The sequence below is a fragment of the Setaria italica genome, chromosome I (assembly GCF_000263155.2).
Source record: "Setaria italica strain Yugu1 chromosome I, Setaria_italica_v2.0, whole genome shotgun sequence".
NCBI classification, from domain to species: domain Eukaryota; kingdom Viridiplantae; phylum Streptophyta; class Magnoliopsida; order Poales; family Poaceae; genus Setaria; species Setaria italica.
The window spans coordinates 9351511-9379480 of NC_028450.1; the positions used below are offsets into that span (position 1 = coordinate 9351511).

Consider the following 27970-nt stretch of genomic DNA (forward strand, 5'->3'; position numbering starts at 1 on the left):
ATGGGTAGCCGATGTTCAACAATAGACCGATCTAATCCGGGCATCTCGTGATACTCCCACGCAAAACAATCCTTGAATTCTCTTAATAAATTTGTCAATTTACACTTGTACTCCGGATCTAAATTTGCACTAATGAAAGTCGGCCTTGGTTTGGTCCCGTCACCTAAATCTACCATCTCTAAAGAATCGGCCGACGTGAATCCGTGCCCCAGCTTCCCGTCTTCTCTGGCGAACTGATCCATTTATTGCGCTTCTTCGGAGCCGACTGCTCGGATCGGCTGTAGGCCAAAATCGGTGACCTTCAGGAAATCGGTTTCCCACACCCTACCTGATATGCACCTGACAGTTTCGCAGCTCCACTGTTGTGCATCGGCTGCTGCGATGCTGTATGCGGAGTCGGCTTTGACCACTTCGATGTTATCGCCGATCCATTGTACAAGGCATTGATGCATAGTTGATGGGATGCAGCAGTTTGCGTGTATCCAGTCTCGACCAAGAAGCATATTATAGGACCCTTTGCCGTTAATGACGAAAAATGTGGTAGGAAGGGTCTTACTGCCGATGGTGAGGTCGACGCAGAGGGCACCGCGAGCGTTTGACACCTTGCCTTCGAAGTCCTTGAGCATCATGTCCGTCCTGGTCAGGTCGTCGTCGCTTTTTCCCAGCTTTCGGAGTACAGCATATGGCATGATGTTGACGGCAGCTCCCCCGTCGACCATCAATTTAGTGAGGGGGCGACCGTCAACATGCCCTTTAAGGAACAACGCCTTCATATGTTGTCGTTCGTCATCTTCGGGCTTTTCGAACGTGGCCATCATCGGTTCTAAAACCAACCTTGCTGTTTGTTCCTCCATCGCCGACACATCCTGTTGATCGGCAGGAGTCATGAACTCCATCGGCAATATGAAGACCATACCGATTTCAGCTGCCGATTCGTCACCTGCCGACTCGTCGTTGCATTTGTCGTTTCTTTTGGGGCGCCACACCCGAGGCCTTTCCTGCTTTTTGTCCATCGTGCCTTCTTCTTCTTGCTGTTCCCATTGGCGGAGGCGTTGGATTCTCCGTTTTTGTGATTTGGTTAAGCCGTCGGGGCACCATCTGGGGTTTATTGGCCTCCCTTCTTTCCCGGCGCGTTCCCACTCTGGTTCGCGTCCTAACGGGTTCTCGTCTGTTACCCGTGCATCGGCCATGTCTTCGAGCCGGCTGTGAACGCTGGTTTTGCTACTTGATTGACCGCGGTGATCGGTCCTGCCCCCCTGCCTATCATGGCCTCTTCCTTCTGACCGATCATATCGGTCGCTTCTGCCCCCCAACCGATCACGCATGGAAGGGCGTTGATCATCTGAAATTCGCCGATTCCTGCTGATCGGTTCTGACCTTCCGTCTCTAGAGCGAGACCTTGTGAACGGCCGATTGTTTCGATAGGGGCCATTGCATTCTGGGCACGTATCAGCTGATGGAAGTCTGAGGTTATTTTCCCAACAGTGGATGAAGAATGGGCATCTCCAATGTTCCTCGTGCCGACGTATTGCTTCCTCTCGGGACCTTGATCGTTCATGTTGGCGCTGGTATTTTTGGAGCAGGAACTGGGAGGTAATGCGTGGTCCTTCTGGCTCATCGTCATCGGCCTCCATCCGTCGCTTCCCCTTGATGTCTTCAGACGTGACTTGATTCCTGGGATCGACAGCGCCACTCCTTTTTGCCGAGTCGGATGTCAGCACCTTCGTTTGGAGGGGATTCTTACCCGTATCCACCATGTTGGTAGGAAACGGATGCTGATCAATCTTCATTGGTTTGGCCGGTTTTGCCGGCACTTCAAACTTGAGTCTGCCCTGTTCAATGGCCGACTGTATTTGCTGCCTGAAGATTTTACACTCGTTGGTGTCATGTGACGTGGCATTGTGCCATTTGCAATACTTCATTTTCTTCAACTGTTCGGCAGAGGGTATCGTGTGGTAAGGTGAGAGTTTAATCTGTCCTTCCTGGAGTAGAAGATCGAAGATTTTGTCTGCTTTAGTTGTGTCGAAACCAAATGCTTCCGGCTCCTTTTTACCGAACGGGCATGATATCGGTTTCTTTCCTTTAATCCACTCTGCAAGTCCGATTTCGGCGTCTTCTTCGTCCTCTACCTCTTCCAGGAATGCTACCTTCTTCTGGAAATTCCTCCTTGGATCAAATGGACGCACCTCTTGCCCGGACAATCGGTGGACAATCTGGCTCAGGCTTTCGAATTCTTGTGAAGCATATTTCTCTTTGATATGTGGCAGCAGGCCTTGGAAGGCTATATCGGCCAACTGTGCATCGGTTAGAGCCAGGGAATAGCATTTGTTTCTGATTTCCCGAAACCTTTGTATGTACGAGGGTATCGGCTCATCACTTCGTTGCCGGAGGCTAGTTAAATCAGACAACTTCATTTCGTGGACTCCAGCATAGAAGTACTTGTGGAACTGCTTCTCTAGATCGGCCCACGTGATAATCGAGTTTGGAGGTAAAGTGGTGAACCATTGGAAAGCCGATCCAGACAAAGATGACGAGAACAACCGTACCCGCAGAGCGTCTTGCGTAGCTGCTTCTCCGCATTGGATGATGAATCTATTCACATGTTCCACGGTAGAAGTATCATCCACGCCGGAAAATTTAGTGAAATCCGGAACTTTGTACCGATGGGGAAACGGCAACAAGTCGTATGTGGATGGGTATGGTGTCCTGTAGGTATAAGTTTGCACCTTCGGCTTTAAGCCGAATTGTTCTTGCATCACTTCCGCGATTTGCGCCGCCCAATCTGGTTGTTGCTGGGGAATAATTGGCGGCGGAATCGGCACATGTTGGTAAATGGGAGGTTGAATGAAAGGAGGTTGATGAAAAGGTGGTATCTGAGTATAAGCCGGCGGTGTAGTAAAGGACGGCTGCTTGTATGAACCACTTGTTTCATCATATAGCGTGAGTTCTGACGTCTTATTGACCTCCGGAGCGATAGGCTGGTATGGTGGTATGATCGGCCGAGTGGCCGTTTGGGAAGGTGTCTGGAACGGAGGATTTCCTTGGCTGACCGATTGATTCAAACCGGTCGTGTTTAATGGTGCCCCCCCAGGGTAAAGGGATGACTGGCGGTAGTGGTGCAGTGGACGGCTGGATGGAGCCGTATCCCAAGGGAGTTGATGACGTAGAAGCACCAGATCCACCGACAGAGGATTGGATCGGCTGTGAAGCCTGATAAGCCTGATTGGGTGGAATCGGCTGAAAATACGTAGGCCCCCTATACCCCTGTGGTATGCCTCCGGCGAAGGAGTTGACAACGGCATTGTGCACCATGTTTGAAAGTACTTGGGATTGGTTGATGAAGGCGTGATGAAGAGATTGCTGAATCATATCGGACATTTTGTCCGAATCCTCTGAAATCGTGATCTGGCGGGGAGTAGAAAAAGGAGACTTTTTAATAGTTTCCCCGCTCCTGGAACGACTGAAGGATTTCAAGCAAGTTTTACGGACTTGCTCCAGATACTGATTCAGATCTTCTTTTTGGTCGTCCTTCAGATCTGCCTCCGTCACTTCGATGACGTTATCTTCGGTAACTTCAGCAGCTTTCGACATGACAGCGGTTGTAATGGTCCCACCAGGCGTGCCAAAAGTGTGTTGGCGCTAGAAATCGGTCCAGCGGCCGACACACGACCCGGGAGAATCTGCTTAGCTCCTGTTCGGGTGAATGCCCTGGTGCGGTTCGCGCGGCGTGCCAGCCAATCTGACCTGTTGATTGGCAAGGAAGAACACGTGTCAAATTCAGTGACTACGATCGGCTAAGTTTCCGATCGAAAGAGCTTATCGGTAGATCGACCGATTCACTGTGGTAAAGAAATCGGCTATAAGACAGCACGATCCCCGTAGCCTTGTAGCAGAAAAATATTAAAGTAATCGGCACAAGGTACGTAGTAACAGTACTAGGAAAAGATCTAATCGGCAATAGATCTGGTAACAGAAAGCAATGAAGGCCGATACTACCGATTCCTAGCAGGATAACTGGTGATAAAAGCTAGAAGAACAGGTAAAAACCAATGGATCTAGTTGATATCAATAACTGGTGAATAAATCTAAACGAAACAACAGCGATGCGCCGGAAGTTAAAGCTTAGATATTACTCGATAAACGGAACTTACAGAGTCGGCCGGAGATCAAGATGATGCAGCCCTGCCAATTCGCACGAACTCGTGAGAAAGAAAAGTGATGGCGAAGTCGCCTGCTCGAAAGTAAGTATGAAGAATAAAGTAACTTGTTGTATTGATTGATTGTTGTTATACAGATTTACAAAGGTAGCTATTTATAGCCCCGTACAAATAATCTTCCTAACCGACTAGGACTCTATCTCTAATTCAAACAGAAAACAAATATCTACAAGCACAATCCGTGCTAAACTAGTTATCCCACGCTTCGTGGGCTGAACTCCACCTTATCTTTCCACCTTCCCAAGCCCATACAGGCCCACTTTAGTCCACCTTCCTGCTCGGCCGATTTCTCGTCGGCAAAGGACTGCCGATTGGGAATCCGACGTATCCAGTCTGAAGTGAAGTAAAAGCCGCTTGACCGATTCCGCACTGTAGCCCTTTTTGACGCCGATTCTTCTGATGACGAAATCCAGCGTCAACAGTTCCAAACGCTATAGATGTGCGTGAATGTTGCAGATGGATGCATCTTGGTGATGTTGCAACAATTGGCTTTCGATGTTTCATCTGTTATTTTCTTTTCATGTTGCAGCGTTTTGTGCTTTAGTGTTTCATCTGTGTGCTCAAGCTCAACCTAGCATGTGGTGATTTTTTGTTTGGACTTTTTGTTTGGAAATGTTGCATGAAACATGCGCTTGATGTTGCAGTGGGAATTTTTTTTATTTCAAAAATGATGTTTACATTAAACGATTTTTCGCATATTTTTCAATATTGCAACCTCATACTTTCGATGTTGCAGATGGTGTTTTTGATGTTGCAACGGAGCGTCCGATGGAAAAGTTCCAATCGAACGTATGGGCGCCAATAATCTTCGTGAGAAAACGGTTCGCTAGGACGTGAGAGGATAAGTCAGTGGCATTGTAGGTAAATACCATCAAAACGTGAGCGCAGTAAGTAGGAAGGAGTAGCCCTTAAGGGCACCGGCAATGGTTATAGCACGTTGCTCTCTACAATCAATGATGTCTATGTAGGATATAGCAAATAGCTATAGATCACCTCTCCATTCTCCGTCAATCTTGCGGTAACACATTTTCTAAATTAATATGAGGTCCACAAGTATTTATTTAATACTCTCAAACCTTAACTACCATGGCGTTGTAACAGACAACAGCGTCTCCTGCCTCCACCTAGGTGCTCGCCGGCCCCTTAGCCCCAGTGCCGGCAGGCCGCTGCACGCTTAGCTGCTTCGGCACAGCGCTAGCGCACAGCTCCGCTCACGTCGGCAGCTTCGGCACAGCGCTTGCGCCCATGCTCGTCGGCACCCACGCACGCCGCCCGCTCCAGCCTCACGCTCACCAGCGCGCCCGCGCGCCCGCAGGCCGCTCCGGCCCCGCGCCCATGCCCGCGCCATTCCTGCCCGCTTGCACCTGTACCGGCAGCCCGGCCTCGCAGTGTCGCGATCCTTCTTTTGCGGTGACTGCGGCGACCGCGCGACCTCCTTTCGCAGCGATGGCGGCGAAGTCGTGCTCGCCTGGGGCAATATCCCACAAGGCCTAGCTCAGCCATGGTCCTCCGCCCTAGCCTCCTCACCCGCGATTAGTTGCAGCCCCTGCTCCGCCCAGACCGCCTTGCCTGCGGCAAAGGCATCTGCTCCTTTCCCATGGCGGCGAGGCCGAGCCTGCTTCCTGTGACTCGCTCCAGCTCGTCGTGTCCACCTCCTCGCCAACAGCCGCTCGTCTCCACCGGGCCGCTCGACGGCGGCCTAGCGCAGTCCCCACGGCCCGCGGCAGCGCCACCAAGGCCGTGCTCCAACCGTCATCGCTGATCGCCAGAGGCCGTCCGCGCCGGATCCCTCGAGGCTGGGCTCTGCCTGGCTCCCACTCGACACGGGAAAGAGGAAATTGCGTTGGCGGGGACCGCTAGCATCGATTCGCGTGCTATCGAGTGTCGATGATGGGGTGTTTGGATATGCTAACAGTATCACATTGAATGTTCGGATGCTAATTAGGAGGACTACCATGATCTAATTATAAAACTAATTGCAGAACCCCATGCTAATTCGCGAGATGAATCTATTAAACCTAATTAATCCATCATTAGCTAATGGTTATTGTAGCACCACATTGTCAAATTATGAACTAATTAGGCTTAATAGATTCGTCTCACGAATTAGACTCCATCTGTGCAATTAGTTTTGTAATTAGCCTATGTTTAATACTCCTAATTAGCATCCAAACATCCAATATGATAGGTGCTAAACTTTAGCAGGGTATCCAAACGTGGCCTAAGTCGGCGACATTCTCTCTCTCTCTTCTCTTCTCTTTCTGACATGGACCGCTATTGGCAAGTCTTAACGGCTTGTTGCGGATGCCCTAAGCGTGCCGTTTGGCGGCTATTTTTGCTTTCGTCGTAAGCTGAAGCTGTTCCAAACAGGTCCCATTCGCGGAAGCACAATCCGACTAAGTGAGCTAGGTTGTTGCTTACGAGCAAAAGTCGAAGTCGATCCAAATATCTCCGCTCCAGGGTCAGTCCGGTGCCAGAGAAGGGAAAAGATTGCAGTGGTGTCGATTCCGCCACTCAACGAGAGAGAACTTCGAGGAAGGAGGCTCGGTTGCTGAGGCCGCTGGCAACAATGAATTCTGGACCTGTTTGTATCCGCTTTTCTGAACCTAACTTATCTGAATAAGACTGCTGTACGGAGAATTCTGAATAAGCTAGCCCAGTTTGCAAGCTTATCTAATAGGCCCGGTTGCATCTATGATCTATCCATTTGAACAGAGGATAGGGACAACAATTAAACCAAGACCTACTGACATCCATTCAACCCAGAGCCGGCTACTAAAAGAAATTCTACCTTGGAGGATAGGTACAAAGGCAAGCGTGAAGGGAGGATGTCAACTAGGAGGAGCAGGCCCGTCCTTCCAGATAGCAGGAGGCCGGATGGGCGCCGTCTTGGACCAGGCCTGGATGCTACAGTAATTGAATCGTCCAGGATCTAGGTACCGATGGTAGGGAGGTGGCGGACTGGTAGGGGATGGGACCAGGGCTGGCGGACAGGCGAAAAGGCGAACGACGGAGGCCATGGAGGCGTCAGCCGCAAAGGGAGGCGCGGGAGGCGACGGAGGATTGCTGCGGCGCCCGTGGAGGGCAAGGCATTGGTGGAGGGGTATCGGGGGAAATGGAGGCTTGCTTAACAGATAAGCGTCTAAGATGCCGCGTACTGGAAAATCGGGGCGTACATTATTTTCTAGATTGTGGACTAAGCAACTCGTGCGCTAAGAAATGAAAAATAAACAGGGCGTTTTTTTAGGATTGTGACTTATTTTCACGAAAAGCAAGAAATAAACGGGGCGTTTGTGTAGGATTACTCCGGCACTACATTCTGTCCCAAGCTGATTTTAGAACGTGCAGTGTTGAAAGATTTTATCATAACTTTTTGTACGGATCTCCAAAATTAGCAATTCTTGATGTGTTGGAAAGAAGACTTGATGGAGCTTCTGAATATTCAATTTTCCTCTATTGTACATCTCTGATCATATGTAGAAAATTGATCACAATAGCGACGTTCAACTTGAGATGTTGATGATTCAACTTGCAACTCTTTAGGCATGATACATCACCTATTACTTGAGCAAACAAATCTCCAAGAAACATTAGTCTTAATGAAATTAATTAATACAGCAGCATAGCTTGTTTATCATCATTTATATTGTCTTCATTGGTGTGAACTCGATAGCAGATGCTGGGCCTTTAGCACCCACCACTAAAGAGCTAATCTCGATGTTATTATCTTCGTGTTGGAGTGATTTTGGATTTTATGAACATGAAGTTTAATCCACTTCCTCCATCATCTAGCGTCTAGTATTTACCTGTTTTCAAGGACTCAAATAAGGAAAATAGGACTCAAATAAGAAAAATAGGGTTTACGCAATAAAAAGAATTAAGGTTAGTTCGGTAAATTAGATAGGTCGCCCAGGGTTCGAGTTGACGATCCCCGGCAACGGCGCTAGAAAAAGCTTGTTGACGTCACTTAAGCATGCCAATTTGTGAATCGCATGCGTACGAATCATTGTAGCTTTTTCCTTAAAGTATTCTATCTAAGGTTTATCAATCTGTGGATCGATAGTGAACTTAACTAAGGTTCTCTATCTAATCTAACTGATCTAATCCTAACGTGAAGCATAGATTGCATATGAAGGGAAACTTGATGTAAAGATTTATGTTATGAATTAAGGTAGATCTAATCCATAGATATATAAAATAACACCACCAATGCGTAGCTTAATCTTATCATCTTCTCATTGTAACTCTAGCCAAAGTGGTAACCAATCTATCTCGTACCTTGATAAAGAGTAGCCTCTCAGAAAGGCAGCTCGCAAGCGGCCTACTTTCTTGTGGACGTCATAGCGAGGTGCCTACTTTCTTGTGGACGCCATAGCGAGGTGCGTGTTTTACCTCAAACAACCATCAAGCGCTCTTACCCAAAACTCCTCCTCCTAATAGCTACTACAACAACTCTCACAATACTCGCCATCGATCCTACTCAACATTACGCAATCGTTCGGTCTTTTCCCTCTTGCATGCTATCACCATACAAGGATAATAACACCGACTTTCTACATACTACTAAGATGTATCCGCAAGACATAGACTAATCATCATGATTAGATCTATTCCTACTAAGAACATATACCGACCGAGAACATATGAGAGAAAGCATGCATCATAGTAGATCAAAGTAAAAAAGATGAGATTAGATTGCTATCACCATCGTGTGTACATAAGTCTTGATGATCACAAGGCTCAGCTCTGGAACTCCACCATGGCTTTGCCACGCAGAGACAACCATGGCAGCTAAGATCTAGCCTAAGCCATCTCCTAGATAACTTCGAAGACTTGCACGACCCTCAGCTCCCTATGGTGTGTTTCTACCGGCTTCTGATGGATTTCTTCGATGGATCCCCGTGCCAATAGATTTTTGGGCATATTTATAGTCTGAGAAATGTGTGGTAAAAATTGGAAGGTGAGGGGGCGAAGGAAAGCCCCAGGCCGATCGGCCTAGACCTTCCTTTTGTCCCCTCGCGCCTTCATCGCCAAGTCTTCTCTGATGTTCTGGAAACTTATTTTTGTATGCATGTGAGCCTAACACGTTGATAGCTTCGGGATGATATTGATCTACAATAACTTTCCAAATCTCTTGCTTGATCTTCTTTGATTTCTCCTTGATCCCGAAGTGATCCTTGCCATATCTTAAATTTCTTAGCCCCTAAGTCATCTTGAAGAATTGCTTGCCAAATATGAGCATCGGTGGAGGCCAGAAGGCCCTGAGCCGATCGGTATGGGCTCCTCAGGCTGATCGGCCCAGCCTCTTCTTGAGCCCATCGGCCTTCGTATTCAACTGTTTCGTTGCTCGTTCAAGGCTTATTTCAAAATATGCATACTAAGCTCAATTTGCAACGAAAATAGAATATCCTCCAAAATATAATGCATATAAAAAACAGGGTTATTGCAAGTGCTAAGTAGCAAGTTAGTATAAATGTGTATATAAAAACATCACTTGAACGACACTGAAGAGTATATATAACGAGCGTCAATAAAATAGAAACAAACACGCCCTAGTTATGTTGATTTTGGAATGGCTCCCAATCAACTGGCTGTATGATTGTAGCTTGCCCATTTGGCTGGCTGGACCGATTTCAGGGAGGAGGCATGACAGGGCGCGTCTTTTTCATTGTGTCATGTTACCAAACAGGTTCCAGGGCTAAGAAGAAGAGAGTGGCTAGAAAATGTTTGTCGTATCCTAAAAATGAGCGTCCTAGAAGCTAAGGAGACCGATTAAGTTGCATAGTGGTGACCGGTCGTTGCGTATACGATGGCCATCGAGAAGTGAATTGCGAACAAAAAATGAATGTATTTTGAGCATTGCGTAGCGATGGGCATGGAGAAGTGAACCGCGGAAATAAATGGATGCATTTTGAATATTGGAATTCGTAATGTAAAGTCTGAGTATCTTCATTACAGAGTACTCCCTTCGTATAGGAAAAGAAAGTCGTTTTGGACAAGATTTGGGTCAAACATTGGGAATATAAATCATGAATAACTTTTAAGTTGTTGAGTTTGGAAATGTGAAAGCCATATAAATAGATTTGTCTTGAAAAATATTTTCATAAAAATATACATATATCACTTTTTGATAAATATTTTTATAAAAATAAGGAGTTAAAGTAATGCTTTGGAGACCGTGTCGCTATCAAAACGACTTCCTTTTCCTATACGGAGGGGTATATATTCCAAGATGTAGGAGTAGGTAGCAGTGATTGTACCCATGTACGTGTCCTGTGTGTATGGTATACGGTATACGTCTACGTACACGACCACTGTCCATTGCAGCAGTCTGCAGAAGAGGACAGGTTTGGACTTTTGGGGGCACAGCAAAGCAACGGCAGGCAACCTTCCCTTCCACACGATCCGGAGCCTTACCACCAACGCCATTTCATTCCGGCTGCGGCGGCGCGAGGGGGTGGGGAGGACCGGTCGACCGGAGGAGGCAGCCGGAGAGGAAGCGAACCAGCTCTAGTCTCCAACTCGTCAGGCGGCGGCGGCGGCGGCAGCAGCCATGTCGGCGCACCTCCGCCTCCTCTCGGCCGCCCACCCCATCCCCGCCCCCGCTGCCGCACCCACTAACCTCCGCCGCCTCCAACTCCCTGCTCCTCCTCTTCCCGCGGCCCGCCTCCGCCTGCTCCGGGCGACGCGGCTGGAGGAGAGCCGGGGCTCCTCCCGCGCCGGTCCCTGCCGCTGCGCCGGCTCGGCCGTCGCGCGGGTCGGCGACGACGGTGGGGACCAGGCGGCGGGGATATGGGAGCAGGTGCGGGACATCGTCGTGTTCGCGGGCCCGGCGCTGGGGCTCTGGATCTGCGGCCCGCTCATGAGCCTCATCGACACCATGGTCATCGGCCAGACCTCCGCACTCCAGCTCGCCGCGCTAGGTCCTTTCTCCTTCGCTTTCCTATCCATCACCATACAGCACACATGATGTTGCAACACACTAGTACACTCAATCTCAGTTACAGTGATCATCCCTGCTCAAATGCGACGTGAACCTTACGCATTGCCTGTGGTGAGCTGATTGCCCAAGGCGGCGATTGCACGCTTGATACACATATTCTGATGCCCATAAATATGTAAAACAGGCCCATCCGACAGGCTGCTCGATGTGTTCTTATTCTTCTGTTTGCTTTCCTTTCCTTCCAGGGCCTGGGACAGTGTTCTGCGACTACCTAAGCTACATATTCATGTTCCTTTCGGTTGCGACCTCTAACATGGTGGCCACATCCTTAGCTAAAAAGGTGAATCCTATTATTCCATCCTAGACGCTCTGTTCCTCTATGTTAGTGTGTTACGTCAACAGATTGTGGTGTTGTAGTCTATAAGGTGAAGATTATATCACCTTGTCTACAAAGAGTGGTTACGTTGTGTTATAGCCACTTAAAGTTATTCCAGAACTATAGTCAGTATGCTTGCCCTTTTGAAAAGACTAGAGGTGTCAAATTAAGGAATCTGCAATGGAAAAAGGATGATCATTCCCCAGCATGCTTGAATTCTGATACAAGTTTGCTCCCTCTTCATGCGACTGTACATTTGTTTGGTACTAAGAATATTACACCAGGACATAGATAGGATACTATTTAGCAGTTTATAGACTAATGTGAAACCAAGCTCTCGTGAATTTTGGCACTTGGCACATTGTTACAGATACCTTCTGTGCTCAATGTTTGTCAGTTTCAGATGCCAATCACCTTCTTGGATCTTACATTCTTGCTATATTGGTAATCTAATCTGGCTGCAGTTACTATATGCAGGATAAAGAACTTGCACAGCATCAAGTGTCTATGTTGCTGTTTATTGCTCTTGCTTGTGGCATAGGAATGTTTTTGTTCACCAAGGTTTTTGGTACTCAAGTATTGACTGGTAAGACTCGAAAAATAGTATCTGGACCTACAGCTATCAGCATGTTTTTCATACTTCCTTTGAAGTTTTGAGCATGAAAACCTTGATTATTTAATTTGTCATAGTATTATCTCATTTACTGCTTTCTGCTTTGTCTTAGACTCAACCAAGCATGCAATGTTATTGGGGATTATGTCTTCTTTTATCTTGATTGCTGTTCTTATTTTAAATTTATTTTCTGATTAGGATGTGTGGTTAGAAAAGATAGGGCACACTTATATTTGTCCTGTCAGTTTGTTGTTCCAATATAATTTTCTGCTCTGGATGATCCATTCATTGAACTTTATATGTGGTACCCTCCATTAAACTATATAACCTCTTTTCTTCTTTCCAGCTTTTACTGGATCAGGGAATTATGAAATTGTCACTTCGGCCAATACATATGCACAGGTTTGTAAAATCTCTCTCTGCAACATTATTCCCCGATATAATTGATAGGAAAGGCCAGATTTCTGGGATATATAGGTAACATGTCATGGTTTTGAGTTCTTTTTTCTTGAGCATTGGCAATAAAAAAATACTGGTAGAAATGGATACGGTTTATAGTTCAATTTTGTATAAATGGATATGTTCATAGTTCAATTTTGTGTTGCATATGAAATAAAACCTTGTAATTATGCATGAGTGGGAAACAGACAGAAAAAAAACATCTCTGATAGCTCCCTTCACACATTGCTTTCAGTATTCAACTAGTTGTGTTGGGTTATATGTACACAACTACACATGGTGTTAATAATGATTGATAAGACCTGACGGACATATTTTCTGCATATGAAGTCTACATGTGAGGAAAGCTGTAATTTTGCATGTCCTATGGACATCTATTTTCTTGTGTATATGTGGTCGCCTCACCTGATGCAGAATGCAATTGAGGTGCATAAATCACAATTGACCTTTCAAATAATGTTATGCTTATTTAGCTCCAGATATTGCTTGTTATCATAATCTCATAGGTAAAACTGTCTTTTGAATTGCCAAGTTGGTCGTATTATATGTGTTTATCTCTGTCCCTGGACAGTCTGGATAGATCCCTTGGATTTCATAAAGTTGAGCAGATACTGTAGATGGCTCTAACCACAAGGTTAAGTGGGCGGGATTCTAGTTTCTTATGCTTCTAAGATTGTTGAATTCTTCAATAGCCTATATTATAAGATATAAAGTTGAAACTCCCCTTTTTGTGTAGAGTAACATATATCAATATGTGTACTTACTTTCAGATAAGAGGCTTTGCATGGCCTGCAGTTCTTGTTGGCTTAGTTGCTCAAAGTGCTAGGTACATGCTATGCCCATTCCTTTTCTCTTATGTTATTGAATATTTGTGCCTGCTAATTCTGTCCTGCCTTTCTTCTTTGTCAAAATGCATCTCGTTGAAGTCTAAATGAACTACTTTTGCTGTTTATTCAGATTAAAAAAATAAAATTATCCACAAAAGGGGGAAAAAAGACAAAGTTAACCCAAGTCATGAAGCACAAGTTTGAATGTGGGTTACAAGTTATATCTACATTCTAGATCCCACCCACTTTCTCAAATGCTATAATTGCAGTAGAGCAGTGAAAACGTACATTAGTCTCAGAAGTTCCAGTGAGAAATAGTGGAACACTGGTAGATATCTCTTTGACTTTCACAATTGTGGTTTTGAGAATAGTCAGCCAGCACTTGTAAATTGTAATCACCTACTCTTCATATTGACACGAATAAACATGCATGGGCTACACAGCCACACATTTACATGAATAAAAATGGATCAGATAGCATGAATACTTATGAGTTAATAAAGCTATCTTGATTAGACACATCTCTTATTATATAGTGTATTTCATATTACTCAGCCTGGGCGTGAAGGATTCTTGGGGTCCTTTGAAGGCATTAGCAGCAGCTAGTGTTATAAATGGTGTTGGTGATATAGTTCTTTGCTCTGTTTGTGGCTATGGAATTGCTGGTGCGGCCTGGGCAACTATGGTTTCACAGGTACAGACACACTTCCCAGTTACCATCTCACATCTCTTTGGTGGCACTTATGACTTCCTCTCTCTATTTTATGGAAGATGGGTTTGTTAAGTTGTCTTGCACATTAAGCTAGAAATCGAGATATAATGAAGTTACAGATTAGTTTAATTTGAAAAATAATGGTTTGTACCTATTATATGCTTATTGGCAAGATACTCATCTCTATTTAAGGTTAAGGGAGATGAGATTATCTATAAGAGGCACACAAGAATTAGACGGCTAATTCCTTCTTGCTATGCTAAGGACTTGGCCTAGGCTGGCCGTCATCCAACAAGCATGTAATAACTTGAGCATGATTCCACAAAGTTGTTGATCATCCAATGTATAGGTTAATAGGCATGCCATCTGATTTGTTCCTAAGTGAAACACCACATTGATTAAAGTTCCCCCCCCCACACTCAGAAACCTATAAATGTAAACTTCATCTCTTACCAGCAAGTTTCTCTTTCTTCATTTATATTGTTTGGTTTGTCTCTTGAATGGCTATTTTTTGATGCACTATCAGATTGTTGCAGCTTTCATGATGATGCGGAATCTAAACAATAAGGGTTTTCGAGCTTTCTCATTTACGATTCCTTCAGCGAGAGAGCTGCTGCAGATATTTGAAATTGCAGCTCCTGTTTTTGTGACAATGACATCCAAGGTACCATTTTGGGGTCCTACAATCTGTATCCTTTCCTTATGTCATTTTAATGAATTATTTCAAAAATCCTCTTCAGGTAGCATTTTATGCATTGCTCACATATTCAGCGACTTCTATGGGAGCAATAACTCTTGCAGCCCACCAGGTTTATGCCTTGTAACTTATGAAATGATTTCTGATGAGAGAATATCTAATAAAAAGGAATTTGACAAATGTATCACTTTCTTCATTTTTTTGAAGGTTATGATTAATATCTTATGCATGTGTACTGTTTGGGGTGAGCCTCTGTCACAAACTGCACAGTCATTCATGCCGGAGCTGATATATGGTGCTAATCGTAATTTGACCAAGGTACCTATTGATTGCAATGTTAAAATTTATGTAAATAACGATGCCATATCATTGTTGCCCTAACTGCCATTGATAGAAATGCGTTGTTTGATGAACATGTGTCCGTGCACACTTGTATATATATGCTTTGATATGGTTCATCTAGAGAAAACTAATTACATCCGATGAATCAATTGATACAGTTATTGCTGTTTGTTTCTCAGCTGACACATCCTTTTGAGTTTTCATGTTCTATATACTTTGCATGAAAAGTGTATTTGCACATACATTCCTTCCTTCTCCTGCATTAGAGCAACAGCTAATGGTTGGGACAGCATACTTCAAATTCATTTCTACACTAAACTGTATGAATATTTTGTTGCTTACTCTGAAAGATCCTAAAGTTAACTTATTGTAGGCAAGGATGCTATTGAAGTCACTTGTGATCATTGGAGCGATTACTGGAGCGGTTTTGGGTACAGTAGGGACACTTGTTCCATGGCTTTTCCCCAGTCTCTTTACCAATGACAGAATGGTTGTCCAACAGGTCTGATACATCACTTAAAAAAATTTGATTTTATTCATGCTTGGCCACTAGTGTTTAGTGCTTGAATTTTCTTTGTAACCCACTAATTATGCATTATATTGCCAACAGATGCACATAATACTGGCTCCATATTTCAGTGCATTGCTGGTGACTCCTTCAGTACACTCCCTTGAAGGAACATTATTGGTATGTTGATAATCTGATTTATTTCATCTATCTGGCCCATACGGATGCTCTTTTAAAGTGCACTGGGTTAACCAGACTCATTTGGTTTGCACCCAAATTAGCACTACCAAACCTGGCAACAATTTTGGTCAATGTTTGGTTGCACATACATTTGGCCAAGCATTTGAAAAGAAAAACACATGAGGCATGACCAAGAAGCCACGCGTTTCTTCTAAATTTGATGACCATCCAAAGAGTGCTTAACTCCTTGGGCTACCTAAAGTTTGTTGTGGTTGATTGGGCACAAACCAAACACACTATGTTAGATAAATTTGCATGCTTGAGTATGCTTGCTTTTGCAATAAGCATAGCAATAACAGACCAGAGGAGCCCTCCTTGTACTATTTCCATACAAAAAAAAGGCATAGCAGTCGTGTAATGATTGGAACAATCTTTGACATTATCGCATGGTAGTGGCAATCTAATAGAATGAAGAGTTATTCGTGCATAATTTGTAAGGGCCAGCATATTGTTAGGCCATTCTCAGTGGAGAGTTTCATTACACTATTTCCAAGAGTGCCACATCATCTTCAAAGATTTAAGTTGATGAATGAAACAGCCTCACAATGCATAGTTTCATGTCACGATTTCATAGGCTACTCATAGTATTTAATTGTTGTATGGTGTTGAGATCAAATATGCCATATGAATATGTAACCACTTGTAATTGTACCTAAATTAAGTAGTGGCACACTAACCATGGCCACACAGGATCGACAAAAGTTATGGACATAAAACAAATTGCTCTCAATGGGGTTTCATCATAGTTTCAAAGTCTAGGTAACTGTGTACACAGGGTTTCATCCCATGAAACTCAACTCCTCTCTCTCTTCATAAATTTTATGCCATGTCACCATTTTTACCTATGTGGCATGTCATTTAATGAGTTTGAAACCCTCATGAAACTTGCATTGAGAATGGCCTTACCTACCATTTGTCGGACAATGTGCTGACATCTAATTTATATTTTTGTCCTCTTTTAGGCCGGAAGGGATCTGAGATATTTAAGTCAATCAATGAGTGTATGCTTTTGCATTGGAACCCTTCTATTGATGGTATGCCTGTTTCTTCTCCCTTTTCCTGCCGTGAATCATTAGTGGGAGACCACATGAATCTTTCTGATACTTCAGTTAAAACGAGAATCAGGACATTAATGATTATGAGGTCTGAACCATCAATAATAAGAATATGATTTGCGCTGTAATTTCTACCCTCTGGTCACTTTTGAATGCTGTCAGTTGGTTAGGCTCAGCAAGGAAAAAAGCAAGAGTTCGTAGTCTCAAATTCAAAAGCGTAATGATGAAGATGATAAATTTTCCTTTTTGGTTTCATCTTGAAAGGTTCTCCGCAACAAATTTGGTAGTTTGCCAGGATGCTGGTGGATACTCGTCTTGTTTCAGTGGGTATGGTCATTTCTCTATATTGGATATCTAAAGCATCTACCATGTAATGTCTTAGCTAGCCCTAATCTGTTGTCTTTGAACAATGTGTCCATCGCAGGGTCGGTTTGCAAGTGGTTTTCAACGGCTCATTTCTCCAACGGGCATGTTGTACAATGAAAACTTTAACCAGGTTGAGTACATCAAAACGAAGGCCACGTGAAGATGGCACATACCATTTTGGATATTTGGATTGGGTAAGATCACGATGAAGATGGAAATGGAGATATGCAAACCTGTAAAGATCATTGAGCTATCATCTTTGTGCCATAGCCCATAAGTTGTCCACTCAGCCCAGCTCTATGTCTGCGGGATGTGCATGAGTAGCGGATGATATTTCTTTGGAAGCAAAGTTTGATGCGTAGCCTAGGAGATTAGGGCCATGAAAGACAAGTTGGCTACCTGGGGTAGAACTCATCCTTTTGTTCAGTATTTTTCGTCCTAGGAAAGTAGGAATTATACTCGATAGGTTCCTGGTACTGAGAAAGGTAATGATTACACTGTCAAACACTTGACGCCGTAAGTTTGGAGTTACGTGAGCGCTTACAGGGTGTCCTATTGATTTATTTTTAAGAAGTACGAGATGCTTAATACCATGGAAATTGTTCAGAGATACTGGGAAGTGAGATTGCAAGAATGCTACATTGACCTATTCCAGGCTTCAAGCATCCAACTGTAAATCCATACAGTACATGCCATCAGTGTTGGCATCAATGACATGTTCTCCAAATCAGATAATTGAATTTACCTCTTCAGGTTTGCAGTCGCGCAGAGCATACGTGAAAGTGCTGGTGTACCAGTTACTGTGAACTCATTGCAGCCTGCAGCGATTCTTACGGTAGTACCTTTTTTTTTTAACTTCACACCGGAGATTCACCCGGCACAAGTTTTACGTTTCAAATTCGACCAGTCAGTACTACTTGGTTTACTAGATATCTTAACAATTCATTACCCGAATCTGAATTCATTTCTCCAGTTCATTTTAGAACTGCCATAGGGCTACTTGTCAGTTGTTTCATGCTGAATAATTTTCAGTCATAGGGCTCGAAAAGAGTCACGCAGGGGTCATCGTTGTACTGCAGCACGCCGGCAGCTCGCTCGAACTCCTCCCTGAGGATCCTGAGCGTCTGCCTGTCAACCACACGGCCTAAGTCATGGCCGGTCTCGAACGGGTCCTCGATGCACATCAGATGGCGGTCGTTGCCGACACGAGTAGTCCAGTTCTTCTCCTGCTTGCTGTTCACAACAGTGAAATTTGTAAAATTCTTCAAAACCTACGTCACTACGTGAGACCTGACGAAATTGATGCTGCAAGTTTATTGTTCAGATAAGATTGTTGGCTCTTATTACCTGATCGTGTTCCCCATGCGAACCGAGATGACATCACGCCTGTAATCATGGTCGAATGCCCAGTAGTGGAAGAACGCCCAGAGTAATTCCGCGATGCTCTCCTTGTTATCAGCACCGAAGTCTTGGAGATGATGAACTTCGTCGAAATATGCGCACTCGGTGCCATCAACATTCATGGTAAATGTTTGCTCCATGGCCTGAAAGGCATGGGAAGGGCGTGAAGCGTGAAGCTAAAAACTAAGACTTTTGGCGTCAACTGAAATTTCGTGCAATTTCCAGACTAGTGATTTTAGTTCTAACTGTACTCATTGTTCAGTGGCATATAGACCTACTTTCTGCAAAAAGGGAAAAAAAGAAGAAAAAAAAGGAGAGACCAACCATAGTTGAATGATGAGCAAGCCACCCGAAAAGTATGCATATGAAGGAAGGGTGAAATGGTGGAAATCCAGGATCAATTGAGCATAGCACTCTACCATCAAATAAAAAAAGGGAAAAAAGTTTTAAAATGGAAGGGGTTGAAATGCAAAATAAAAATGGTTGGTTTACCTATATTAACATCATGAATCAAAATGCAGGAAAAATTCAGGAGTAATCTTATCCTAAATTATAATTGCGAAACATCAAGTAAATTTGATAAAGTTAGCTACAAAACCTGCAGACATGGTAGAATCTTGGGCTCTCGTAGCTGCAAGAAGTTAATGCACATGAGAACATACCTGCAGGTTCATGTAAACAAAGCTTAGAACCCAAATTTGTATTAAAACCAAAAATATCATTTTTTTTCTACTCACGCATAGCTAGAGAGGGTCCCACGGTAAGTTTCATTCACACCCCTCAGTTTAGCCCAGTGTTTCACAAGAAAGGCCAGCTGAAGCAATCTCTGATCTATCTGGGCGTAATCCTTAAGAAGCTTTGTGTTAGCAACAGCAAAGAGGTTGTTGATGCATATGTCGCACGAGAAGCCACTTGCTGGATCTGACATCCTTACAATCGGAACTCTAGCACTGGTAATTGCCTGCATAAACGTATTAGAGACCAAGAGGAACGACATGAACAGACAACAATCAAGCAAAGATATCGAAGGCAAGTCTTCATCAGAGTTGAATGACAATATGCAGTAAGAATTGAACCCACGTAAAGAATTAACTCAAGTGACTTTGGATGAGAATGCTGCATAATTCAATTGTAGAACTCAATGAAGACTTACCTCCACATTGTCGAAGTTATCACTCCTTAATACATCTGCTAATTTCAGAAGAGCCTCAGCTGTGCTCTCGGTGCCAGTCTCCATCTCAAGACAAACGTCAACATCGCTGTGGGATGTTCCAAACGAATTGGCGCATGATCCGTAGAGATGCAGCTGAGCATCGGGCCACTCCTTGCTGACAGACTTTGTCAGGGAGTCCACAAGCTGATTCTGCTTGGACTTGTGCTCTTCTGACGGCTTCAGGGACTCGTAGAGCGCGAGCAAGCCAGGCGTGAAGGTGTCAATTTCGGGGCGGCACTCCACCTGCCATCTGCGCATTCTGCCACTCAATTGTGGTGCTTGATTCGACTGAGATACAAGCTGCTGCAAACGAGCACTGGTAATTCAGCAAGTGAATGAACAGAACGATATGTGATCGATCGATCAATGGAATGCATTTTCACTGCCAAGACGGGAGTTTGAAGATATTTCCTACCTCGCTTATCCGCTCGTCGCCGCCGCCGCCGCCATCAGAACGCTCCTGATTAGCAGCCATGTGCAGAGAATTATTCGCGTCGTCTTCCCGATCGAGACCCTCGCGATGACCACCGGTGTACTGCTCGTCCTCCGGTTCGAGTTGGTCCTCAGCCTCAATGCCCGCCTCATCCCCACCGGAATAGCCTTCGCTCCCCGCCGCCCGATCCTCGTCGCCGGCATCCTCGCCCTTCTTCTCGACGGCGACCCACGCTTTCTTCTTGTGAACCACCCCCGCCGGCTTGGACCTCTGAGGAACAGAGCGCCCTCCTCCACCTTTGTGGGCGGTGACCCCGGGGCTCCTCCCCCTCGCGCCGTTCCCACGTCCACCGAAGCGTCCCGCATTGCGCGTCCTCGGCTCGTTGAACGCCGGCGGGAACGGCCGCGGCCTCGCCCCCGCGTCCCCCGGCGAGGGAGAGTGAGAAGGAGGCGACGGCTTCCGCGGCGCCGGCGGGGGGAGCCAGGCCGGCCGCGTGGGCGGCACGATGTGGAGGCGCTCCTCGGGGCGCAGCACGGGGACCGCGGGCGGCGGCGCGACGAGGCGGTGCGGCGGCTCGAGGCGCGCGGCAGCGGCGGGCGCGGCCGGGCGCCGCGGCTTGGGCGCCGGGATGAGGAAGCGGAGGAAGCCGTCGGCGACGGGGCGCGCACTGTTCTCGGCGGCCATGGCGCGCGCGGCGGGCAGGGGTGGCGGTGGTGGTTCGCTGCCTGCCTGCGCCGCGGGCGGGCGAGCGAGGAAGGCGTGAGCGGGGGGTGAGTGGACTCGGGGAACTGCTCGCTTTTGAAGCACTCTCCCGGCTCGCGGGTCGTCCGGCCTTGTCGTTTGCGCTTCCCTAGGCAAACTACCAAGCAGTTTCGAAGTGTTGTTCAGAATTAAACACTCGAGGTCTCGAGTGCAGCATTCAATTCCGAGTCACAATTCACACGGGAGGGTAGGGTGGCTTATGGTAAATTCCTTTTTATGTGAAAATTAATTGATCAGGGGTGTGTGGTCGCTAGCCAACAACAACACTAGCAAACAACGCTAGCTACGTTGTAATTATAGCGTCGCTACAAATCTTTCTGGTAACAAGTCTGTCTGTGACAACTTTTTCTTTACGTTTCTCATCAGGAGTATGGAATCTAATTCATGGACGGCCTCGTGCCAACCATGTGATAATTTTCTGTTAGCCCTTCCACTACCACATTATAAATGTATTAAAACATGAAATACTTCTGGTACAATTGAGATCATGAGTGTGACGGCTGCAAATTCATGCACGTGCTTGTTCGGTGTGTATCTATGTATATGTGTATTCTACTACCACATTATAAACATATTAAAATATGAAATACTCCTTGGTACAATTGAGATCGTGAGTGTGACGGCTGCAAATTCATTCACGTGCTTGTTTGGTGTGTATCTATGTATATGTGAATATGGATGTTGATATCACTGAAAGCTTGCTTGTATGAGTTATTGTTATGGTGTGCACAAAACCTACCGTGTAAGTAAAATGTTAGTACCTAAGTTACAAACCCACCATGCTTCACACGAGAAGGTGGAGTGGCTTCTGGTAATTTTTTCTTAAAAAAAATCAATCCACCAATATATTTTACGAGTACGTTTGGTGCTAGCCATCAACGCTAGCTATGTCGTAATTGTAGGGTCGCTACAAATCTGACTATTTGGTTGGTGGTTGGTGATAAGGGCGTTGCAGTTTTTCTTTCTTCACGATTCTCATCAGTAGTATGACATCTAATTGTTGGACGCTTTCTACTAAATATGTGATAATTGGCAGCTGGGAATAAAAACACCCCACCGTCCTGCTACCACAATGTATTAAAACATGAAATACTCCATGGTACAAGTCCAAATGCATTTGCATTTGAGATCGTAAGTGTGACGGCTATAAATTCATTCACGTTCTACTTTGGTGTATCTATGTACATGTGCGTAATGTATATGTACCGTCAAAACAAGTATAGACGTTGATATCAGTGAAAACTTGCTCCAACCTACCGTAGTAAAATGTTAGTACCTAAGTTACAAACTTGATAACTGCATTGCGAATACATCTTTATAGCTCTACAAATGATTATGTTAAAAGTGGGCTGTGCTTGTGTGTGGTTGGTTGTTAAGTGAAGATGAGTGGCCTGTTCGCTTCAGCTTATAAGCCGGCTGAAAAGCTGAAACGGCTGATTTGTTGTGAGAGGAAAACACTGTTTAGTGGCTGATAAGCCAGCTGAATAAGCTGAAGCGAACAGGCCCGAGATTAGCACGGTATATGTGTGTGCACTTTCTATATATACGCTACAAGAGGCTACGATAATTGTATACAGAATTTAAATGATATAGCCACAAGAATTGTTGAGAGCTAGTGGTGAAGTTAGCAAGAAACGGCCACGATCAGCTCCATTAACATGATGTGATTTAAGTTTTGGGGTCAGCTGACATCTGCAGAGCGCTTGCAAAGTAACAAATCTGTTTTAGTTTGATTTATTCTTTGCGAGGAGAGCAAGGGTGGTGTGAACGGTAGCGTAATTTTTACATGGGGGGATTTAGATGAAATTTGTAGCGATACGTCAATACAACTGCCCCGATCGTTGGTCGGTTTTGAGAAGTGGACCGAATTGCAATTATGTAATTTCCATTGAGCCCAGGGAGGAAATTGCGAGGCTTAGGGAGTTAGGGTTTATTGCCTCGCTTCGAGACACATCCACTCCCGCACGCCGTTCCCCACCCACCTCTCCCGCGACGAATCGGCGGCGGCGGCGGCGAGTTCCCCTGCGAGCCTTGGTGTTGAGGACGTGTGATGGCGGGCATGGGCGACATGCCCATGAGGCCGGCGCGGCCGGGCCCGCCGCTGCAGCACCGGGGGCCTCCGCCGATGGCGCGCCTCCGCCCTGAACCCATCGACCGCGAGAAGGTAACTATCCCCCGGCCGGGGTCCCCTGCCCCTGATTTCGATATCCAACGGAGTTGTGCTTGTAGAAGTAGGTGGATAATGATACGCAATTCCACAACATTAGGCTAGGTCTTGCATCCAGGGGAATATGAATGTTGACTGATTCTCACACTGATAACGAGCTGTGTTTTTTTTTTTGGGTGCAGACCTGTCCTCTCCTGCTCAGGGTCTTTACGAGGGTAAGTACGCTTTTCTTCTTATTTTTGCCCCATCTGAATTTTTGGTTACATGTACTGATTAGTACTTTAGTGTTTTTAAATTTGAGAGGTTGTAATATTCTGGATCCACTTGTTCTTGTTTGTATATGACTTCAACTTTCGAATGGATTTCATGGTACCAACGGCCCATAGTGGAATTGGCAGAAAGCTTTTATTTGCTTGGAAGTCTGCTTTAAAAATGCAATTTACTGCCAGTTTTCTGCTCTTGGAATCCTTTTAGAAGCATACTGTTAGATTGCATAACAGTATGGCTATTTGATTGTGAAATTATTGAATAAATAATCAGCGAAGTTTAGTTAAACACTAGGCCGTACTTACTCAGTGGCATAAAGGGAAACAAACATAATATGGCCGACCTGTTCTGGAATGACTCTGGAAAAAGCTGATCTGCTTAGATAAAGAGAATAAACTGTTTGATATGTTGAGTGGCCTGCACTTCAGATTTAATTATTTATAGAGCTGTTGAGCACAGCTATCTGTACTTACAAGTTATAAGGTTTGCAATTTAGACACTCTAGCTATTCTCTGGTCAAGAAATTGTGTTCTGTGAGCAAACTTTTTTGTGGTACTTTATTACTTATTTTTAGCTGCTCTGGAAGCTTACTGCTTTACTGGGTCAATCGGTGCTGTTCAATAGGAACTATATTGTCTAAGATATAAATTCTGAAGTTGTCTACATGTCATTCTCAATGTTTCATGAAAAACGCAGTAGCATTCTCAGACATTAGGATATAACTTCTATTTGGGGTGATGTGCACAAATGTACTCTGGATCTACTTGTTTTTGTTTGTATATATGGCAGACATCTGAATGGATTTCATGGGTATCAACTGCCCATAGTGGAATTGACGGAAAGCTTTCCTTATTATAGAACTCTAGTATTAAAAATGCAATTTAATGCCAGTTTACTTGTGCTGGGAACCCTTTTAGAAGCATGGGTGCCACTTTTTTTTTTTTTGTCTAAGTAGGATTGCATAACTGTATAACTGTTTGATGGTGAAACTGATGAATTATCAGCTAAGTTTAATTAAGCACTAGGCCATACTTACACGTGTTATAAATGGAAACAAACATAATATGGCAGACCTTTGGAATGACCCTGAGGAAACACTGATCTGCTTAACCAAAGGGAATAAACTGTTTGTTACGTTGAGAGGCCTGCACTATATAATTGATTATTTTACAGAGCTGTTGAGCACAGTAACATGTCCTACAACTACAAGTTATAAGATTTACAATTTACACACCTTAGCAATTCGCTGGTCAAAGAATTGTGTTCTATGAGCACATCTTTTGTGGTATACTTATTTAGCTGCCCTGAAAGCTTACTGTCTTACTAGGTCAATCGGTGCTGCTCAACGGAAACTATATTGTCTATTTTGATTCTGAAAAGCACAGCAGCGAACCCAGACCTTTGGATATAAGTTTTTATGCTTGTGATCTGCACAAATGTATTGTGGATAGTAACACATATCATGCACCTCTTATTTTCTTACATGTCTTATAGTAGAGTTTATGGGGAAATGCCACGTATTCAGAAAATTGATCGTTGGTGGCTATTTACAGGTTGCTGGCCATCACCAAAATGAAGAGTTTGCTGTCAGAGGGAAAGAACCAAAAGATGAAGTTCAAATTTATACATGGAAGGATGCCACGCTCCGTGAGCTCACTGATCTCGTAAGTCCCTTTTTCACATATGTTACTTGCTTGTGCCATTTTAAGAAAAAAGAAACTTTTGATCCATACCTTGGAGGAAAAGAGGTTATCATGTCTTCATGACATACCACTGGGTGTGACATTGACAAGCGGGCCTGAGCCTGCATGTCAATAACATGCCAAGTGGTATATTGCACTCTCTCAACACTATGTATGAAAATCTTATCAGTGCATTATGATGTCTTTTTCAGGTGAAAGAGGTTGCTCTTCCAGCAAGGAAAAGAAACGCTAGGCTTTCTTTTGCATTTGTGTACCCAGACAAGAATGGTCGTTTTGTTGTAAGACAGGTAATTATTCCCATTGTGACTACCTTCCCATAACCTCTTTCCTTCATTTACAAACACCACATGATTCCCTTTCTCCAGTCGTCATATCTATCCTTCTAAGGAATTAATTTATGAATTGTAACCGTTGCTAAAATGTGATCCTCCTTTGCATTACTGGATTAATCCTGATTCCACCGCATTCCCTTTTTTATGATGTCAAATGCTTGGTGTTTTTTTAATAGAAAAACTGAAGTTCTGTTGCGAAATGAGCTTGTGTCATTAATGCTAAAATGTGGAGCCCCTTTCACATCAAGACTGGTGGGTTGGATTGTATCATTATGATCTTGTGTCCATTGAATCTTTTTCATAAATCTCAATGGCATTAGCACAACTCTAGGCCCTTAACATGCATCAGTTAAAGCGACTTTACTGTTCGCATCATGGCGGTCATGAAAAATGCTGCTTGTTACCTTGTTAATTCATTCAGATGGCTAGCTACCTGCCTAGTCGTGTAAATTTCTCTATACTAGTGTTTCCACTGCATGCTAACCTTTCATTACTTGTCTTGTTGAATATTTGTAGGTGGGTTCAACATTCGCATATGGTCATGGAAGAGGGGATGATGCCAAAACTCTTGCAGAGCTTGGTTTCCAGGTTCTCGCCAATGTTGTATTGTGCTTTTTTCTATTATGCCTTTTGTCAATGCACAAATTACTCATTTATGCTGCCTCCTGCAGATTGGTGATTACTTGAGCGTTGCGATAATGTAAACCATGCCCATGCTGAACTTGACGAATGCCAGTGCTGAAATCAACGACTGCACTGGACGTAACTGCTGTGATGTCAAAAGCCCTGGGTGGCAAGGGGTGAATCTCTGTTAGCACTAGGGAATCGGACCAAAATTCTCTGTAATACTTGTACTGTCAAGGCATTTTGAACCCTCAAGGCGTCTGGTGTGATTGCTTGTTAATATGGTACTTATCTGTGGTGCCTGGAGTTTACAAATATGAACATCGTACGTTTTTTTTTCCAATTGTAATGTGCCTATGGTTCCATGCTGAGTAGGGCTGACTGATATTCCAAAGCCAACAAGTACTTGCCCCGATCTGGTAACAGTTGCAATGCAGTCTCAATGTGCTGTGGCCGGTTTATAGCTTTAGACAGAATTAAGAAGCTATTCTCAGGTTAGAAATTGTGTTGGAACCTCCATTGTAGAATTATGTAGTAGATAGTCAAAACTAAGTACAAGAAAACTTCTGATCAAATGCATGAGCCGATGAGCGTACGCCGTCTCATCTTTGTTGAGAACCAATCAACCATCCGAAGCATGGCAACAACAATTTCAAAACAGCGACACAATTTTGGGCATTCGTTCGATTTTCTTACAAATGGCACCAGATTTATTCACTAATTTACACACGCTGCAAAAACCGTTTGCAAAACAATTTATTGCTTGGATTTCTGAAGCCTGAAGCCCAACTGATTATACACATTATTACATTCCTGAAGTCCTGTGCGGCCTATATCATTCACAGGGTCTTCACTACTCTTCAGCTTCCAAACACGAACAGTTACTACTACTAGGTTCTCACGGTAGTGGGGAGTGCTTCAAGTATACTCCTCCAGGAGAAGTACAGCTCTATATACAGGTGACAAGAGCAGCTGCATTTTCTGCAACACAAAAAGGTTATGCATGAGCACCTGCACACAGCATGATGGGAAATGCTGGGTTTCGCCAGGAGTTTTTGTAATGATCATTTGATTTTCACATCTCTTATCACATTGTACTGGAGTCTGGAGATGGAGAAGAAAAAGAAGCCGTACTGTCTCACCAGCACTTCCTTTAAGCAGGAATAGTAGAGATCTTAGTAACACAGTATCAGGAAATACAGGCTTTAGTTTGTCTTTAGGATTAGGATTGACCATCGGATGAGCTTCTGCAATCTGAATATCTGACGATGGAGGTAAGTTCAAGAAAATGTCTTTAGCTGCTCGGCAAGGAATGGATTTGTCATTCAACAAGGGTTGTTTGATGGTGCAAAGATTGCTTATGAAATCGAAGGTCAGTAACATGGTTTGCTTTTCTTGAAAAATAGAGTGAAGCTGAAGCCACGGAAACTGGTTTCAGTGATATTCGGGCATGCTAATTGGTTATTTTAGAGCTCTTTTGCGGTGGTTTAAAAGTAGCCATCGGTACTTGTTGGTACATACCTAAGGTAAAACAATTAAAACAATAAATTTAAGAATTATTTTTGGTACTTGATCCCACCAATTTAGTAGTTCTTCATACTTTTCTTTTCTTTAGGTAGTACTTCCTTTATTTCCATCGTTAAATTTCTTAAGATGGACGGCTCTTATTTTTTCTAATCATTCTTATTTTAAAATTAATTAGTTTGTCCCGAA

At 44.3% G+C, this 27970-nt stretch overlaps 3 protein-coding genes across 4 annotated transcripts; 2 read left to right on the forward strand and 1 right to left on the reverse strand.

Moving 5' to 3' along the window:
- Positions 1-10600: 10600 nt before the first annotated feature.
- On the forward strand, positions 10601-17994 carry LOC101777198 (protein DETOXIFICATION 46, chloroplastic). The gene is made up of 14 exons (XM_004952021.3): positions 10601-11140; positions 11406-11500; positions 12014-12122; positions 12496-12551; positions 13379-13434; positions 13991-14129; positions 14674-14811; positions 14888-14956; positions 15052-15162; positions 15560-15688; positions 15797-15874; positions 16897-16968; positions 17254-17316; positions 17414-17994. The coding sequence occupies exons 1-14, from the start codon at positions 10771-10773 to the stop codon at positions 17513-17515; spliced, it is 1587 nt and encodes a 528-aa protein (XP_004952078.1). The 5' UTR covers positions 10601-10770; the 3' UTR covers positions 17516-17994.
- Positions 17995-18182: 188 nt separating this feature from the next.
- Positions 18183-21122, reverse strand: LOC101776786 (UTP:RNA uridylyltransferase 1). 2 transcript variants are annotated; one of them, XM_004952020.3, is made up of 6 exons: positions 20385-21122; positions 19910-20269; positions 19494-19717; positions 19355-19418; positions 18703-18899; positions 18183-18588 (listed from the first exon to the last, which is right to left on the reverse strand). In XM_004952020.3, the coding sequence occupies exons 1-6, from the start codon at positions 21084-21086 to the stop codon at positions 18384-18386; spliced, it is 1752 nt and encodes a 583-aa protein (XP_004952077.2). In that variant the 5' UTR covers positions 21087-21122; the 3' UTR covers positions 18183-18383. The 2 variants fall into 2 exon arrangements, with proteins under 2 accessions (XP_004952077.2, XP_022682834.1); XM_022827099.1 differs by having other exon boundaries at positions 19910-20272.
- A 1967-nt stretch (positions 21123-23089) lies between these two features.
- On the forward strand, positions 23090-26682 carry LOC101777611 (histone deacetylase complex subunit SAP18). The gene is made up of 6 exons (XM_004952022.4): positions 23090-23328; positions 23514-23546; positions 25152-25262; positions 25493-25588; positions 26150-26221; positions 26305-26682. Exons 1-6 carry the CDS (start codon positions 23215-23217, stop codon positions 26335-26337), a joined length of 459 nt encoding a protein of 152 aa, XP_004952079.1. The 5' UTR covers positions 23090-23214; the 3' UTR covers positions 26338-26682.
- Positions 26683-27970: the final 1288 nt, after the last annotated feature.

Bases quoted from the DNA above. Each gene is read 5' to 3' on its own strand.
- LOC101776786 (XM_022827099.1), bottom strand. From the start codon at position 21,086: ATGGCCGCCGAGAACAGTGCGCGCCCCGTCGCCGACGGCTTCCTCCGC. The intron at 20,273-20,384 runs GTAGGAAATATC...GCTCGTTTGCAG, and splicing joins GCGACGAGCGGATAAGCGAG to CAGCTTGTATCTCAGTCGAA. The intron at 18,589-18,702 runs GTAATAAGAGCC...TGTTGTGAACAG, and splicing joins CGCATGGGGAACACGATCAG to CAAGCAGGAGAAGAACTGGA.
- LOC101777198 (XM_004952021.3), top strand. From the start codon at position 10,771: ATGTCGGCGCACCTCCGCCTCCTCTCGGCCGCCCACCCCATCCCCGCC. The intron at 12,123-12,495 runs GTAAGACTCGAA...TCTTCTTTCCAG, and splicing joins TGGTACTCAAGTATTGACTG to CTTTTACTGGATCAGGGAAT. The intron at 12,552-13,378 runs GTTTGTAAAATC...ACTTACTTTCAG, and splicing joins CGGCCAATACATATGCACAG to ATAAGAGGCTTTGCATGGCC.
- LOC101777611 (XM_004952022.4), top strand. From the start codon at position 23,215: ATGGCGGGCATGGGCGACATGCCCATGAGGCCGGCGCGGCCGGGCCCG. The intron at 23,329-23,513 runs GTAACTATCCCC...TTTTGGGTGCAG, and splicing joins AACCCATCGACCGCGAGAAG to ACCTGTCCTCTCCTGCTCAG. The intron at 25,589-26,149 runs GTAATTATTCCC...GAATATTTGTAG, and splicing joins GTCGTTTTGTTGTAAGACAG to GTGGGTTCAACATTCGCATA.